The 20,269-nt window shown below is 33.6% G+C and overlaps 1 protein-coding gene across 4 annotated transcripts in view; it reads left to right on the forward strand.

The window, feature by feature from the left end:
• Grp170 (Grp170 co-chaperone) overlaps nt 1-20,269 on the forward strand; it is a 309,324-nt gene that overhangs the window by 225,355 nt on the left and 63,700 nt on the right. For 2 of the 4 annotated variants that reach the window (XM_067120035.1, XM_067120034.1), the window contains exon 15: nt 7,076-7,201. The exons of the other annotated variants lie outside the window; for them this stretch is intronic. In XM_067120035.1, coding sequence (XP_066976136.1) covers nt 7,076-7,201 — 126 coding nt within the window. The remainder of the gene's footprint in view (nt 1-7,075; nt 7,202-20,269) is intronic. 4 annotated transcript variants of the gene reach the window in all.

Raw genomic sequence — 20,269 nt, forward strand, 5'->3', positions numbered from 1 at the left:
TTCGCGGTCTCACTATTCGTGTAGTCACCCATTCGTGGATCTCTCTGTGGAACGTATATACATATTATTCATGGAAAATTCGCCCATTTGCAGTATTTTTCACTGAGAAATATCCACTGATTACTTTATTTTCATATTTTCATGACTAAGTGCATTTTTTGTGATAAAACTAATAAAAAACCCAGGTATAAGCATTTTTAAGAGTTTTTTTTTTGTGTTTAAACTATCAAAATAGGCAGTTCTAAGTGTTTTTAGAGGGGTTTTAAGTATTTGCAGATTTTAGCTATTTGCAGGGGGGTGCGGTATGCATCCCCTGTGAATACAGGGTTTTACTGTATATATATATATATATATATATATATATATATATATATATATATATATATATATATATATATATATAATGTATGTATGTATATATATATATACTGTATATTGTGTCCTTTGTTCTGATAAGATTCTATATTAATATCAATTTCACTTTGTCTGTAAAAGATATTTCCAGGCCCTTTCTAGGACTTTTTAAGTATTTCCCTACTACTACAGCTAGCAAGCTGGAGATTACAAGCAGTACAGTCAGGAAAATACACTCAAATAGGGATTAACTGAAACCCTTAACGAAAAGCCTATATTCTCTGCAATAAGTAAAATATACAATCCCCAAATTATCAACTGAAGGATAGCAAGAGGGAAAGTGCTTAGGGGAGGGGGGGTTGAAAACAGCCTCCACACCAAGTGGGTAAAAAGTGGGAGATTAAAGAAATATGAAAATCCTTTACCTAAGTACAGTCTGACCTCTTAAAACTGGCATCTTAGGCCACTGCTGGACCACAGAAAATCCCTGATGGCAGAATCGCCCCTCAAAACCCCTTGTAAACAAATTAATGCCTGCTCATTCTACATATACTGTATGTTGCTGTGTTATCAAAAGTAGAAAAAAGCTTATGAATAATTACTGTAATTTTTTAGGCTTAGTTCCTTATGAAAATTCTTGCGTGTTATGTCCAGAAGCATCTCCCTGGAAATGCTTACACCTTCACTGTGTCGGAGCCTAATCGATTTGATAAGTGCACTGTTGAATTCTAATCTCCTGGCACCTCTAAATGTTTTCCTACACTTCAGATGTTTCTGGCTTTTGTTTTAAGCAAAAACCTAAAAATCTCAAGCTTTGCCATTTTCTTTTTGAAGTTCTGACTAGTAAAATTGTTCTGCAATCAGTTTGCAAAGTTTTATGAAAACGTGAGCTAGTAGAAAACCCAATGAAGGCCTCTACAATTTTCTCACTCTCCATTTTCCATAATGGGATACCCTCCGGGAAGCATGACTTTCGATTTAGTATGGATAAAGTACTGTATGTTCATTGCCACTTTGTGTTTTGTGGCACTGGACTGACCATGTCTACCATGAGTTCCCTAAAGGAACTGTAGGTACCTTTTGATTTAGTTCCCTCTGTGACTTTGCAAGTGTTGCAAGAGAGGACATGTTTTTTTTTCATCTGTGCATTCTGGGCTAGAGGAAATGTTAGGCTAAATTCTGAAATGTCTTTCGGACACTGAAATGCCCAGGAATGTTATTCTCATGAGACAACCACAATAATTTTCTCTGATACTTGTATCTGGTCAGCAGAAACCTCCACTGCTCTACTGACCCAATAGAGCAGGCCATCCTGTTCAGCATATGGGGTATTGAGAAGTCATTTTAGTAAGTTTCAGTAGTAATATCATTATATTCCCTTGATTGGGCTTCCTTCATAGCCTCGGGTTTCCAGTCAACATCATCAAAAATCATTTTATTCTTATTACTACTGGTCACGAGTCAATTTCTTGTGTACTTAAAGTATCTAGTCTAGATGTAAATTAATTTCATCTTAGTCTACTCCTCTCAAATGTGAATGAGTGACAGTGGGGACAGGATGACTGCTTTCTTGCGAAGGACTTTAACAAACACCACCTGTCAAGGTAATTTAAATAATTTTTGATGACCAAGTCATTACCATTGAGTAAGTCACTTAGCAGGAATAGGCAAAGAATCTACTGTAGTTAGTTTAACATTTCGTTTGAAATAATCAGTTTCTAAGTGCGGTGCTTCAAGAGGGCACAATACTAATGTGTTAGGGAACCCCCTAAAGTCACAAAATCATTACTGGTAAACACCAAAAATTCAGGCACTGAGTTTCTTTAAATTAATGATTGTGCAGATCCCTATCACGTACAGTTTTCATTTATTGACCTGTTTTGTCACTGTAAATGGAGATAGACCCGTTTATGATACACTTACAGAATGTTACTTTTTCTTTTTAATAGGTTGTTCAGCTGTTGATAGAGGAATTGACTCCCTGCTTTGGTTGACTAGGAATATTTTCATTGCTCTTCATGTGGTCTTGGTGTGCCCTTTCGACTATTCTAAAAACATGTAACGTTTGATCTATGCTCCAGAGTCTCACTACTTATTTTTAGTACTTCTGCTGCTCAGTCTCTTATTACTATTGAAAAAACTAAGTGATCATACACTATTGACGTTACTATCTACACTGATATAATTACATATATTCACCTGTGAGGTCGAAGATTGCCTGGTTTGGTTTATTGTTTTTCCTCAAGTTGTCACAGGGAGAGCCTTTTTTTAATAAAATTACTTTCTTTTTCATGGATTCTAGATGATGAGCCAATGAATATTCATCAGCTACAATTGCCACATCTAGAAGAGAATCTATCTTGAGTTCTTCAAGATAGATTTATGCTCTTTAGACACCACTCTCCTAAGTCCTCAACCAGAATAAACTTTTAAAGTTTATTGAAATTATCACCCTCCTTGCTCCTTAACCAGCCCTCAAGAAATTGCTCTGTTTTTTCTTGCAAATTCAATAAAAGTCATGTCTGAAGCTTCCCTTAAATGACGGAATTTTTTTCGATTGGATTCTGGGACAAGATCATAGTCTTTTAATAATATTGATTTCACATTGTCATAATCAGTGCAAAGTTCTTCACCAAGCATATTGTATACCCACTTGGCTTTACCTTCCAATCTGTGTTAAACTAAAGTCATCCACATATTTTGGGATTGGGACCATGAGAGTTTTTATTGCATTATGCTCAAAAGCCACGTCATCCTCATTAAACAAAAGAACTAACTTTATTGCAGTTATTAAGTTGAATTGATTAATATTATTTATCTTTATTCGAAGCTCTAACAACTCTGTGTTGTTTTTTGCTACCTCTCTCGTCTCCTTACAATTGCAGTAATTGAAATTCCCTTTCTTTTCTGTAGTCGGCTTCTTCAAACACTCGTAACTTTAACTTACCTGCTTCTTCATCTAGTTCCCGACTAACGTTGTCTCGTTTTCTCTAACCACTAGGATTTTCTCCATCCAGATTAACATCCAAGATTGATTTTTAATAAATTTTTAATCTTTACCACTTCACATAACAAAGGTCTCTTTCCGATCTCTGTAGGGAGAGTTAACCTGGAAAAAGTCTGCAAAAAACCACAGATCATCCCTTTCTAAATCATAGTTTTCTTTCCCAATCCTCATTGGCTGAGAAACAAATTGCTGCCGCCCCAACATTTTTCTTTGGTGCACCTAATATGAATTCTCTAATTCTCATCTCTTACTTGCACCTCGAGTGCTTAACCGCTATATGCTGGTAATTGATTCTGTTTGCCATTGGTCTATATCAATATGAGCCCTTTGGTTTTTCAAACGCCCCTCTACCGTTCAACGCCTGATTAATTATGTCATGCAGGACCTTGAAGATGTGTGTTGCTATCTGGATGGCATATTCACAACTTGCAGATACTACTTGGGATGAGTAGATTTTAAGACTTGATAAATTGTTCCAGGGTTTAGAAGTAGCTCATTTAACAATAAACTTTTAAGTATGTATTTGTTGAAGTCATTGTTGCATCTCTTGGTTATGCTGTAGGGATTGGGCACATCTGCCCTAAATTAGCTAATATGAAAGCAATCCTCAAGTATCCTGCTCCTTCTAAGAAATCCTTGATGAGGGTTGTAGGCATGACTTCTTACTACTGAAGGTTTTAGCTTATTCCTTAACAAATCTGACCAGCTCAAAAGTAAAATTTAATTGGTCAACAGCCTGTCAGGTCTCTTTTGAACAACTAAAATTATTTCTGTGTAATGACTTTGTTGTTCAAGCTCCTAATATTGATAGAGATTTTATCCACCAAGTAGATGCATGTGACCTTGGTGTGGGAGTAGTAATGTTGCAGAAGTCCACAGATGATGACTGCTCCATCAAGTCTATTAGACTTCGTCTAATTTGAACCTCACCAGTTATCATATTGGACTATAGATAAGGAAGCCCTCATCTTGTTACTAAATCTGCAGAAGTTTGAGTGCTATCTCTATGGGACATCTTAAATACTTACCTCTTACATTTATTGAAAGAATGAAATCCCATAACCAAAGGTTCCTTCAGTGGGCATTGTACCTTCAGAAGTTTCCCTTGGAAATTCATCTCATCAAAGTCATTGATAACATCATAGTTGATACCCTCTCAGTAAACCCCCCATATTTGCGGGGGATGTGTACCACACCCCCCTGCGAATAGATACAACCCACAAATACTTAGAACCCTTCTAAAAACAGTGAGAACTGCCTATTTTGATAGTTCAAACACACAAAAAAAACTAAAAATGCTTATACAAGTATTATCCTACTTATGATGGGGTTAGGTTCCAAAAAAACCCATCGTATGTTGGAAAAAACGTATCATGAATATTAGCCTAGCCTACACTAGGGTGTTCAGTACCATGTATACATATATGGTAGCCTAACCTACACTATAAAGTATACTCTAACATACATGGTATAGTAATTATTAATATCAGCTAATTGTGGAGGTTCATGCAGAGTGACTTATGATAATTCAATACAAAGAGAAATTGAATAGCAAACAAGAATTAGCTTAGCTTATACTATGGTATATCATATACATACACGGTAGCCTAGCCTACATTTTACTGTGCTCTGTATTCACATTTCGTATTATACAAACGTCAACATAATGAATATGCATCTTTTCCATGGATCTTTTAAATTGTTATGCCTTAGTTCGCTGTATCCAATGATATTGTATATATTCTTATATTGCTCTTGTATTATAAATTGAGATCATGGCGATCAGTGTTTTGGTTTGGAAATCGTTTACGCTGTGTTTATTTCGCCGTATTTAACTCAGTTCAGAGGGCTTTTCTTGCTTCTAGTTAGTGTAAATGAATCTCTAGATATTTTATTTATTTGGGCCATGTTATTTTTCGTTTTACGAAGTGTTTTTAAGTCGAAATATAACTTAAATACGTCTCGTTGTGAAACTATTTTAGCTATTTTTTTTATTTTCTTAGATGACGTTGGCCTTTCGGGGGCATTTGTTTTGTGTAAAAAAAATCAAGATTCCGTTCGCTATTTTCACTTGATTCCATCATAATACGAGGTTTATGTATTTATCGTTTATCGGCATAAAAATAGCAGTAATGTGTTCTTTTGTGCCCAGTAGTTTGATTAAAATACTTTCCTCCAATTTTAATTACAGTCGAGTTTCATCCATGTTGCTGATGCACAATAATTTATAGTCATTATCAGCTTGAACATTGTTTTCTCAGCTTCAGCTACAACTTGCAGCTCAAATTTAGCAGTACATTATATTTCCTCCGAGAAGTTCGGCACGCTTTTTCAAATGCCAATCTTTTATCCATAACGAATGGCCCCAAAATGGCAGTGAAGGTTTTTGATAATGCAGTTTATCGTTTTCAATGCACCCAGAGCATTAAAAAATATGATTTTTCAGATTTTCCTGTTTCGGGTTACGACCTTGGCGTCAGAACGAGGGGACGTCATTTGTACTGTAACATACAGTAATTGTGCATTACCGTATGATGGTTGAAATACAAGCAAAAGGGCTGTTGTTATCCGATTTGGCGATAAGCAAAACAACAGTGTCTCGGTCGGTTGTTTATGGCTGTATGCATTTACGCAAGAGTATAACGCTACTAACAATACTTTTATCATTCTCTTTTACTTTTTTAACTAGAAGATGGGATAAAGAGTTGGAGGAAGAAGTTGGTCTATTGTAATTTGGTCTCTCTCGCTGCCTGATTGTGCGCTGCTGCCTGCACCCACGCGAAATTTAAAAATATTTTATAAATATTGTCATATCAGTATTAATTGCTTACCCCATTGCAAAATCGAATTATCGCAAAGTGAATTATCGTAACTCCAGCACTACCTGAGTATTTTAATAGTTTTATCACAAAAAGTGCATTTAGTCATGAAAATGAGATGAAAATACAGTAATTAGTGAATATTTCTCCGTGAAAAATACCGTGAATGGGCGAATTTTCAGTGAATAATGTGTATATATGTTCCATAGAGAAATCCGCGAACAGGCGAGTCCCTTAATCATGAGACTGCGAATACGGAGGGTTTACTGCACATACATCAGCTAGATTCTTTGTATCAAGCCATGCTGTTGGCTCGACTTGTATGGGGAATGTCTTACATACTAGCCATTGCTTGTTGTTAAATTTTGTCAATTTTATTATGCTATTGGGTAGTGTTTCCACCTGAAGTTCCATGTGTTCCTAACGCTTCCCCATCCAGGTGATTTCAGGCTGTGTATTCCATATCTTGTCAGTCTTGACTTAAGTCTACCTGAGGTTTTAAGTGCCTGAAGCTCCTGCCTGGGTGTTTCTGTTCTGTATACTAAGTATACTTCAAGTACTGTATCATATGTTAATTTTGGTAGTGGAATAATGGTAATGCTCGTTGTTATTGTATTTCCTTGTTTTTGCTTTTATAGATTATGTATGTGTTTAGTTTATTTCTGGAACCAGATATTTTTGTGTTAATGTTTTTAATGGAATAATGTTAATGTAATCTAAATGCTTGTTCTTTGCCTTGCTGCTATGAAGAGTGTTCTTGGATCTTTGATAAAAATTTACTTACGACAATATTTGAAGTTCGTTTATTTTTATTCCATAGCTGTTAAGCTTTTAAGTATTAGTCATGTGCTCTTTCAGCACACTGTTGTAATAGGTTTATTTTCCTCTATTACAGGCACTATTAGACCAGATTAATGGATCATCTATGTTCTTGCAAAGAGCCCGAGAGGCACCTCAAGATCTTCAGCTCTTTACAGAGGTTGAAATGACTACTGTGGAAAATTTGATAATCGATACACAGGTATGATATGGTTTGGTGGGAGTACAGTAGTATACTGCTTTATCTCTTGAGCAAAAGAATAAATTCGTTTTCTTTTTGTTCCCTTTCCTAATCACTAGAATGCTGTTTCCTTTTGTGTTTGACATATCAATTGTGAAAGTCTGAAGGAGATATTGCATAATTGTAATTATCATCGGAAATGACGTAAGAATTCCAAAACTATACTTTCCACTTTATTGCGATTTCATAACTTTAAGCATTGGTATGTTGAAAACTTTTGAGCACTCCATTGGATGTTCATTTCCATACTTTCGTAATTCAGAGTTGGTTGTCATATCCTTAGAGGATGAAAGTCTTTCATTTTAAGCTGAAAACTCTAATGGACAGATGCAACAGACTATAAACTGAAGAGGGCTTCCAAAGGGAAATCGGCCGGCAAAGAGAGACAGGGAATAGAAAATAAAACTAATACACCTGAATTTTAGTTGTACCCAAGATAAAAATCTTAGCAAACCGAGTAGTATTAAATCTGATACTAAAAAACGATACACTATGTTTGTAGCAGTAGCCTGCCCGGTGTTGTGAGCAAAAACAGCTAGGTCAGGTAAAGAAGAGTGCAGAGGCTGTTCGTCATTTACATATGTTTTGTTCAATAAACATAATGAACTCACCTTTACGTGTATGGCTACAAGTCAGCATTAAGAGTTGGCAAAATACACTGACTGATGACATAACTCTCTAAGGGTTCGAGAACAAAGTCAGCACCAGAAGAACAGTACTCCAAAGAAGGAAGAAGAGAATTAAAATGCTTAGGTGTATAATAGCTTCATCACAAAACATTTGAAAAAGTTTCTGTAAGAGACCAACTTTTTGAGAAACAGAGGAAGCAGTATTACACATATGCTACTCAAAGTAAATTTCTTATTAAAAGTTACACCTAAAATCTTGAGAGAGTTACTGACATTCAAAACAGTACAATTTAAATGTAAGTCATCAAAAATACTGTTCATAGGGAGTGATTGTAAAATTCAAAGTTACTGCCAATGTTTCTTCCTGCATAATAGCCAAATGGATATTGAAAACTATTTTGGGCAGAATAGTTTAATGTACCTTGAGTTGTATTCTATCATAGTTTACCTTAGTTTTGTGATTTCCCTCTCATGAATTTTGAGTAATGGGAATGTCATGTCTCAAAGGACACAAAACAAGCCAAAACCTGGTTTGATTGCTTTCGTGTTTTTAAGGATAATGTAAGTGTCCACTTACCTATATAGCTGAAGTATTTGTATAGTATTTGTTAATTTAGACCAGTGGAAGTTGTTTGTAAATGAAGTAATCTTCTAATATAAAATACTAAATGAGTCTGAATCTTTAACTATTCTGGGTGTAACTTTTGACTCGCATCTAACTTTTGAGAAACATCTGATGAATGTTTCAGCAAATGCCACTTGAAAGCTAGGCATTGTTCATAAGGCCTCATATACTTGTAATGATAAAATCAGCGCAACCTGTTTTAGGTCATTTGTGCTCCCTTTACCAGAATACTGTTCTCCTGTGTGGATGCGTGCTTCTGCCAGAGATTGATCTCTTTTAGATGGAGTTGTTTGGGGTGGTAGGTTTCCGTTTCGTAATAATAGCAGTTATGACTTGGACCATCAGCGGATGGTCTTTTGTTTGTCACTTTTTCATAAGTTGTATTTCAACAGAGATCTTTCACATTCGATCCCTGATCCCCTTTACCTGCCGAGAGCAGCCACATTCGCTGAACAGCAGTACCAATATATAATAAATGTATATTTATATATATATATATATATATATATAATATATATATATATATATATATATATATATATATATATATATATATATATATATATATATATATATATATATATATATATATATATATATATATATATATATATATATATATATATAAACAGTGGACCCCCACTTTTACATACCTCTTTTTTTTTCACACTTCATTTTGTCGCAGAATTTTTGTGGAACAGATCTTTTAATTTTATGCAGGAGTTTCACCAGTTGACAAATTTTTTCATAGAGCAATATTCACTTATTACTGTATTTGCATTTTATTTTCATGACTAAATACACTTCTATGATAAAAAATGATTTACTAATTTTCAAATATTTTTAATACAAATTTTAAATAAATAATTAAATAAATCTTTAAATAAATCTGTCTTACAGAACACTTGACATCTAATGTCTCTCTCTCTCTCACTGAGATAAGATTGATTGACTTTTTATGCATGTATATTTATTTCCATGCTATAATTGTACAACTTTTTGTATTTAAATAAAAGCGGACCAGAAAATAAAATGAAAATAATTAGTGAATCATTGTACATTAACTTGTTAAGCTCATTCTGGGGCTCCTCACCTCCGAATGAGCTTAACAAGTTTATGATGATTTGCTAATTATTTAAATTTTATTTTCAAGTCTGCTTTTATTGAAATGCAAAAAGTTGAATAATTATAGTATGGAAAATATAAAAAAATGAATGACAAAGTAACATCATGTTTGTCTGTACTGTACAAAACATACATACATGCATTGAAAATCAATCTCTTATCTCAGTGAGAGAGAGAGAGAGAGAGAGAGAAATGCGTATGCACATTAAAAATATTTAATACACTAGTGACAGTAATTGTTCTTACCAAAATAAAAGGAAAACAACTTCAGTACTATGAGAGAAAATGGTTATAACATAAGGTAAAATTAGTGGTCAAACTATCTCTAAGACAGATATGTTTAATTTGTATTAAAGATTGAATTTGTATTAAACATTTCAAAGATATTTTGCTGTATTTACAGTAGTATTAATTTTTGAAAATTAGTAAATCATTGTTATAAGCATTTTATGGTTGTATATACCGAAGAGTAACATTTGTATAGGGGTAATCTAAGATGACTGTGGGTGTTTTGGGGTGAAGGGTTGGGGTGTATTTTTGTTTGAAATATTAAATTGTCTTAGTATGATAATTCAAGGTATATTTTTGTGTGAAATATTAAATTTGGCAGTGAACTGTTAAAATAGGCAGTTCTGAGCATTTTAGGTACAGTGGATTTTGCAGTTATAAGCACATAAGCAATTTCAGATTTTGCATTTTTGGCACTTTCGCAGTGGGTTCTGGAACCTGTCCACATGAAAAAGTGGGGAGCATCATATATATATATATATATATATATATATATATATATATATATATATATATATATATATATATATATATATATATATATATATATATATATATATATATATATATGATTTTGATTTTATGATTTTAATTATTAATTACTATGATTTATACAGCCTTGCTTTACCTAAGACCCATGTAATCCCATCAATTAAGGCTAAAAGTTACCCAAAAAGACAGATAACTTCATTAGATTTGGTCACCAGTTGAAACTAGGTTACTGAATATTTTGATTTATTCTGAAACAAATGAATTAAATAAGCCACATTGATCAACCATCTAGTCCAACAAGAAAAATGAATGGAAGTAAGAAAATCTATGTGAGCCAATAACAGCTCCAGACTTTGTCCCCTTTCAGACACAATAATGTTTCCCCTACTTTAGGGTATGACGCAACAGCTCAGTCACCCTTGTGACACTCTTGTAAGCGGTTCTCTAGAATATTATGGGTATTCCTCCTCCAAACAAGGGTATGACCAGGTTCCAAGGCATGCCCGATTATTATATAGACGTATCATGATAATACTTGTATTCCAGACCCTCTCACTTATCCTTAATTACTGCAAGGGGTGTACAGTATCTTAAATCGAGACTATTATGTTAACACCATGAAGGATGCTTTGTGGAATCTCAGTAGGCAACACTAATTGTACTTCATATAATTGACTTCATAAATGGGATATGGTTTCACTAGGATTCCTTAGTCAGTGACTGATAAGAGAGAAACTTGAAACAGAAATTAAGTTGTGGATCTAAAGGGAGAATGGCAAGTAATTGTCGTCCTCAGACTTACCTTATGGTAGATCACTTAGGCTCACTTCCATCTGATGCCCGGGGTCTGTTGAATCAATCCTCATCGGTTCCACTAAAGTTAGAAAGACAAGGGGGAGAAGGGAGTGAGAGAGATACCACTTGTACACTCACTGCTCATGACTGCTGGACTGCCGACCTGGGGTCGAGTGCTTGGGTCGTTGCTTGTAAACACCCCCCCCCCTTTGTAGTGGGTGGGTAGCCTGAAAGATGACAAAACTAGCCAGTACAAAGTTTCTAGGGAAAAGAGAGCTTAAGGGATGCCCTAACTAAAGGTGGCCCTATTGGATAGGTCCCTAAGCTTAAACTTATAATCCTCTGAAGACAGTTGGCGGTTTTGGAACACAACAGCCAACTCTCGGTGTCCCTCCTGGACTGTTGTACACAGAGGAAGGTTTTTGGTGCTTCCCTTTTTTTGTTTTTTTCTTTATCTTTTTGGTTATACTTCTACTTAGATCAAAGCAGTGAGGTCGAACAACAGCATATATATATATATATATATATATATATATATATATATATATATATATATATATATATATATATATATATATATATATATATATATATATTGTCACAAAGTGATCAAGCACCTGGCCATTACACAAATATTAAGACCAAAAGTTACCTCATTTCGACCAGATATTTGAAACCTCATAACAAAAATATTAAGACTGAATACCCTAAAGGTGCAGTGATCCCATAAAACTTATCACTTGAGTAAATCAATCTAACTTTATCAAGTTATGGGTGAGGTAACAACTAACAAGCTATAAACAGACTAGTGGAAAATGGGCATCACTTCAACAAACACTATAACGGTTTCCCTGGTTCTATTTCACCTAGATAAGTGTCAGGTGAACAAACAGATATATCACTTACCTTGTACCCATTCATTAATTTCTCTAATTACTAGTGGTCAAAATGAAACGCTGTGTTTTTCAAACTTTAAACAAGCAAATTTATTTCTAAGTTCAAAAGTTATATGCAGATTTACTGTTATCAGACAACAGTGTAAGATTTAAGTATTTCTTAATCAAGATTAATTCACAAAACTTTAATTTATTAAGAAAGGAATTTGGTTAAGTAAGATTCAAACCATTAACTTTCACTCAAGTTTTAAACATATACCTGATTAACTAAACTCAACACAAGTGTTCACCAAAATATTACTGACTGGAATCCATATAAGTATTCTCTGAAATCTCAATAATAAGTATGCACTAACAAAATGCTAAGTAATCACCAGCACAAAACTTTGTAACACACTGTGTAATTATAAAATTACAGTAATATGATAACACAGACATATAAGAATGAAATATGCAAAAATGGAAATATACCAACAGCAACTTCACTATGACAAAAATATGTTTAAAGATTATATCAGTCTTTCAAAAGATTACCTTCACTTTTTAAAAAAAAGGGCTAAACTCGCATCTTTCTAAGACTCTCTCAAAGACAACACTGCCAAGTCACAATGATATATAATTAGCAGCAAGACACATTAGAACTCACTATAAGAGATATTATCCACCTCTTATCAAAATATTAATTCTCTTTTACCTAGAACATCACTTTAACTCCTAACATAATATAAAACCAGTAAATATCACATTACCTTTTACAAGTGTTACACCATTATACACTTTCCACAATGCTTGCACAATATAAATACCTTAGATCACTATTACAAAATGTATACACTTCTTGGGTGAATTTAACAAAACTTTTACAAACAGGAGAGCAACCATTATAACAGTAATTGAGAGAGAGAGAGATCCTATTACCAGCAACCCCTTTGGCTAATTGTTTCTCATTCAGCACTCCTCTTTTATCTTCAAGTCCTCCCAGAATACATGATACATAAAGTGTACATACATTATATATACATGTATACATGTACAGGATACATACAGGGAATTCTAAGGCTCTGAAGGAAATATGCCAGAGCTCTTATCAATGATTGACACCATCCGCTCACTCAAACCACCTGAGCAAACAGAAGGAAGTATTTGCAACCAAAACTGGCTCAGCTGTCAGCACGTCAACGTCATCTACCTCTGTTCCTTATTCTTTCTACTCAAGATCATGGAAACATAACAGAGATAGACACAGGTAATAACCATGGAACAGACACACATGATATACATATAACAAGCAATTTACTGATAGCTGTCAACTTGTCAATGATAACCAAAGAGGCCCTTGCCTTTCTCCAAACACTTGTGTAAATACAGGAAGTGGGTAAGCGATAATGGTTAAAAAATATCTCCCTCTCGCTGCAGCTTGCTAAGAATTCGAGTTCATAACACCCAGTATACATTTTAATATACTGCACAATATATTAAACAAATGGAAAAAACATATCAAGACATTTTAAGATCACATGATACACAATTTATCTGTAAGAAAAAGACATTTTAAAATCATACCTCACAACAAATGATGAATCTGCAAACAAAACATAAAAATTTTCACAGTGATACATATTACACTTGTAGAATGGTTTTATATATTATAACATTTTAATAATATATATATATATATATATATATATATATATATATATATATATATATATATATATATATATATATATATATATATATATATATATATGTGTGTGTGTGTGTGTGTGTACTATATATACATATGTACATATATATATATATATATATATATATATATATATATATATATATATATATATATATATATATATGTGTGTGTGTGTGTGTGTGTATGTATGTTTGTAGGCATATATTATAAATACTGTTTATACTTGGTGAAATCAGCGGCTTTATCTGCAGATACTTACTTTTTATTGAGACGGAATCAGATCTAGTCTATAAGTCTTCTTGTTCTATTCAGATATGCCTCGCAGGAATTATGGGAGATTATTCATGTTTGCTTTCATTTACTTCTTTTAGTTAACAGACTGTTTCCTTGCCTATCGACAGACCTTCAGAATTAAATTATGCCTAAAATGTAGACTGTGATGTCATTGGAGTGATGAATTTCTACTGGTTGGTGGATCTCACTCTCTCACTGGTGGCCTGTGTATTTAACTTTTTTACCTCTTTCGATTAGTGCATGAATAGGCTACCTTTGACAGGAATGAAAGAAGAAAGGGAATTTTCTATAATGTTCCTGTTCTTTTTCACCTGACAGAGATGAAAGCATTTTCATTGGTGTTGTTTTTTTTCATTTAACTGGTGTGGGATAAATGCTTTTGATGGAGAAGGAGAGATTTTATATGTTTTAAATCTTTGATCAGTTTGTAATGAATAGGCCTGTCTATGATGGATGGGAGATTCCATTAGGCTTGCTTTTCTTTATCTTAGTCTAGTGAATGCAATGCCATTGATGGAGAGTGAGAAGGTTTCAGTGATGCATGCATCTTTTATCTTTTTTTTTTTATAGCAGTGGAGTCCCATCTGTGTAATCTAGAAATTGAACTGTTGCAAACCCATAAATAAACATTATATCTGCATATTCCTCATTACTGGAGCTGTAAGGCTTTGTCTCCAGTTTCATGCTCTCAAAATGAAATGGGAATTTGACACTTGTAACCCCGAAAACCCTCACTTATCTTGGCAGAAAAGCCAAAATGTTCATAGTTACAAGTGAACTTATTAGTTCCTTCCCCCTCCCCATATCCCTGACTACACCAACATCCCGTACTCCATCTTACTTGCCTGTTTCATGATAACAGTAATTTTAAAAATTCACCTCGCCAATAAACGAAGCCTTAAAATGCATTTGCTTATAGGATAATTTTCTTCTCAGAATGACTTTTTCTTTCATTTCCCAAAATATCTGCATACACTCGTGTTTTACACCCTGTATGTGTATATATTAATTATATACTGTATGTATATACAGTATATATATATATATATATATATATATATATATATATATATATATATATATATATATATATATATAATCCCATAAAACACTATTTCGTTGAAACCATATATTTGGGCACTTGTTTTCAGAAATGATGGGGTTCCGTTCTTATACACGTTGTACAGGAAAAGACATTCATACATATATATATATATATATATATATCACAGGCAGTCCCCAGTTTAAACCCAAAAATCGTCAAAATCCTAAGAAAACCTTACTTTTAATGGTCTGGGTGTATTGAAAACAATGTAAATGCATTTTATTCAGTTTTCATTAAAAAATCCAAATTTTTATTATTCTGCCGTTTTGGAGCCACATTTCTTCCGTCGGATCGATGCGTGCGTCGTAATCCTGGAACGTGTCATAAACTGGGAAATAATTTCTGATGAATATATCTGAAAAGCGTCGTAACCTCGAACGTCATGTAAGCCGGACCCGTCGTAAACCGGGCACTGCCTGTATGTATATATATATATATATATATATATATATATATATATATATATATATATATATATATATATATATATATATATATATATATATATATATATATATATATATATATATATGTATAAAAACTTTAAAAATTTAAAACATTCACAAATACAAAAAATTAAAACAAGAACTTGAAAGGAACACCTACCAAGGCAAGAGCTAAAAAGTGACTAAAAAGACAGGGAGAAAATAAACAAATGAAAGAAACCTATAACGAACGTAGAGAGTAAAGAAACAGGCAGTTATGCTATAAACAGTTGTGTGGACGACGATTGGGTGTTTAGTGTTGGTACATTAGCTTTTATAAAAAGCGACTCCAACACCATATATAAATGATTTTAAAATTATTGGATCTGCCTGCAAGGACAACGAGTTGATGGTGTTGGAGTCGCTTATACTCTTGAGTAAATGCGTACAGCCATAAACAACCGAACGAGAAACTGTTCTTTTGCTTATCGCTGAGTCAGATAACAACAGCCGTTTTGCTTGTATTTTAACCATCGAACGGCAACAAACAATTACCGTAGTTATACTACAAATGACTTTAAGTAGAAGAGGACTGATATATTTTTACACTATACCATTACTCGGTATGGATAAAAGATCGGCAAGGAAAGATACTGCCAAATTTAAGCTGCAAGTTGTAACTGAAGCTGAGAAAACAATGTTCAAGCTGCTAATGACTATAAATTATCGTTTATTGACAAAATGGATGAAACTCGACCATAATTAAAGCCAAAACGATTGTTATGGTCGCAATATCTAATACAAAACCAATATAAGAATGTATACAATATTATTGGATACAGTGAATTAAAGCATAACATTTTAAAAGATCCATGGAAAAGATGCACTTTCGTTATGTTGATGTTTGTATAACACGATATGTGAATATAGAGTACAGTATAATGTAGGCTAGGCTACTATATATGTATATGATATACCATAGTGTAGGTTAAGCTAATTCTTGTTTGTTATTCAATTTCTCTTTATATTGAATTATCATAAGTCACTTTGTATGAACCTACAGAATTGGCTGATATTAATAATTACTACACCGTGTATGGATAGAGTACAGGTAGTGCTGGAGTTACGATAATTTGACTTACGATAATGCGCTTTTACGATGGGATTAGCAATTAATATCGATACGACAATATTTTGAAAATACGTATTTTTAAATTTCGCGGGCGACTGGCGCGAGGCAACAGCGTACAATCAGGCAGAGTACGATTATGCGATCGTTGGCCCGAGAGGCTGGAATAGGTACATTAATTCAATGAGCTGACCTCACTTGCCCTCGTTGTGTCGGAAGTTAAAATAGGTCAGTGTTCGTGTGCAATTTTTGTGCATTTGTAAATACAGGTAGTGCACGAGTGATGATAATTCGTCTTACGATAATTCGAGTTTACAATGGAGTTAGCAATTAATACCGGTACGACAATATTTTGAAAAAATTTTTAAATTTCGAGCGGGCACAAGCAACAGCGTACACTACAATTGCCGTAGAATCAGGCAGCAAGAAAGACCAACTTACAAGAGACCAGCTTCTTTTTCTCCATCTCTTTATTCCATTTTCTAGTTAAAAAAGTAAGAGAATAATAAAAGCATTGTTAGTAACCTTATACTCTTGCGAAAGTGCGTGCAGCCACAAACAACCGAACGAGACTGTTGTTTTGCTAATAACCGAATCGGATAACAACTGTTTTGCTTGTATTTCAACCATTATGCGGTTAAACAATTATCGTAGTTATGTTAAAAATGACATTAAGTACTGATATGTTTTACACTACCCTTATCCGCTTTGGAGAAAAGATCGGCAAGGAAATATACTACTGCAGTAAAATTAAGCTGCAAGTTGTAGCTGATGCTGAGAAAAGAATGTTCAAGCTGCTAATGAGTATAAATTATCGTACATTGGCAACATGGATGAAACTCGACCGCAAATAAAATTGGAAAGTATTTTAATCAAAACTACTGGACATGAAAGAACACATATTACTGCTGTTTTCACGCCGATAAAAGATACTTACGAAAAGCTTGTGGTATGATGATGAAATCAAGAGAATATAGCGAATGGAATCTTGATTTTTCTTGTTTACACAAAACAAACGGCCAGCCGCCAACGTCATCTACTAATTAAAAAAATGGCTAAAATAATTTCAACGAGACATATTTAAGTTATATTTCGACATAAAAACACTTCGTATAACGAAAAATACATATGTCCCTTATAAATAAAGTATCTAGAGATTCATTTACGCTAACTAGAAGCAAGAAATGTCCTCTGAACCGAGTTAAGTGCATCGAAATAAAGACCAGCGTGATCGATTCGAAACCAAAACATTTGATCGCTATGATCGAATTTATAATGCAAAAGCAGTATAAGAATATTTACGATTGGATACAGTGTAGTAAAGCATAACTTTTAAAAGATCCATGGAAAAGATGCACATCCGTTATTTTGATGTTTGTATAATACGGCGGTGTTATGTGAAAATAGAATACAGTATAATGTAGGCTAGGCTACCGTATATGATATACGAAAGTGCAGGCCAGGCCTTGTTTGTTATTCAATTTCTCTTTATACAGACTTATCATGTCAGTCTGCATTGAACCTGCAGAATTAGCTGACACTAATAATTACTACACCATATATGTATAAAGTATACTGTGTAGTGTAGGCTAGGCTACCATATATGTATAGATGGTAATGATTACCCTAGTGTAGGCTAGGCCATATTCGAGTTACGATTTTTTCAAAAAATGATGGGTTTTTTGGAACCTAACCCCATCATAAGTAGAGGAATACCTGTACATGGTATTGAATACCCTAGTCTAGGCTAGGCTATATTTGAGGTATGTTTTTTCCAACAAATGATTGGTTTTTTGGAACCTAACCCCATTGTAAGTAACATTTTTATTTTTTTTTTTTTTTTGTGTTTGAACTATCAAAATAGGCAGTTCTACGTGTTTTTATTAGAGTTCTAAGTATTTGCGGGTTTTAGCTATTCATTGGGGGGGGGTGGTATGCATCCCTCGTGAATATGGGGGTTTCCTGTATATATATATATATGTGTGTGTGTGTGTGTGTATAGACACATATATACACATATAGTTATATATATAGATATATATATATACACATACACATATATGTGTATGTGTGTGTGTAGTGGAACCTCGGATTTCTTTCATAATCCATTGTAGAATGTCTGACAAAGTTTAAAATGTACGAACTCCGAAACAATAATTCCCATAAGGAATGCTGTAAATCCAATTAACCCTTAAACGCCGAGCCTCTATTTGCGAAAGTGTCTGCCGTATGCCGGCGGCATTCGGGAGTTAGCGCCAAAGCGGAAAAAAAGGTTTTTTTCAAAAAATCACAGCACGCTTAGTTTTTAAGATTAACCCTTTAACGCCGAAGCCCTATTTTCTCTTCATGCGGGCCTCCGAGAGAGGCGCGCGCGAAGCGAAAAAAGGTTTTTTCAAAAATCACAGCGCTTTAGTTTTCAAGATTAAGAGTTCATTTTTGGCTCCTTTTTTCTCATTGCCTGAAGTTTAGTATGCAACCATCAGAAATAAAAAAATATCATTATCATATATAAATATTGGAATATATGACAGTGAAAAAAAACTTCGTATATAATTGTATACAAATCGCGCTGTAAGGAAAACGGTTGAAGCTAATGAGTTAATTTTTTTTTAGTTGTACACTAAATTGCAATGATTTTGGTATATAACGGATTGTAAAACGATTAAAGCAACACAGAGAAAATATTATCACAAAATTATGCATGAATTAACGTAGCGGATGTAAAAAAAAAGGTTTTTCAAAAATTCACCAAAAATCAAAATATTGTGCTAGAGACTTTCCAATTGTGCCAAAATGAAGGAAATTGATTGAATATTACTAGGCTAGTTTTTTTTAGCTTACAATTGCATTTTTGAACCATTTTCGAGTTAATGTTGCCCGAAGGTTGATTTTTTCTATTTATCGTTATTTCGATGTAAACATAAAAAATCTGTGAAGAGCTAAAGGAATGATATATTTTTTGTTGTATTCTACATGAAATTGCGCACATTTTGATGTATAACACTTTATGTAACGAATAATATGAAAGTGAAAAAATTACGGCAAGCTGACGCAAGAAATGACAGGATTTTCAGCGAGTCCGCGCTCTGAGCGAAGGAAAATTTTTTTCAAAAATTCACCAAAAATCTACATATTGTGCTAGAGACTTTCCGTTTGTTGCAAAATGAAGGTAAATGATTGATTGTTTTCGAATGTAATAATTATGGCTTACGGATGCGTTTTTCGATCATTTCGATCGAGTCAAAGTTGACCGAATGTTAAAAATTTTGTCAGTTATCGTGATTTTGAAAATATTAAAAAACTGTGAAGAGCTAAAGGAATGACATATTTTTTGTTGTATTCTACATGAAATTTCGCACATTTTGATGTATAACACTTTATGTAACGAATAATATGAAACTGCAAAATAATTCGGACAAGCTGGCGCCAAGAAATGACAGGTTTTTTCAAGTACGCGCACTCTGAGCGAAGGAAATTTTTTTTTTTTTCAAAATTCACCAAAAATCTAAATAATGTGCTAGAGACTTTCCGTTTGT

This window comes from Macrobrachium rosenbergii, chromosome 18, assembly GCF_040412425.1.
Source record: "Macrobrachium rosenbergii isolate ZJJX-2024 chromosome 18, ASM4041242v1, whole genome shotgun sequence".
Lineage (NCBI taxonomy): Eukaryota > Metazoa > Arthropoda > Malacostraca > Decapoda > Palaemonidae > Macrobrachium > Macrobrachium rosenbergii.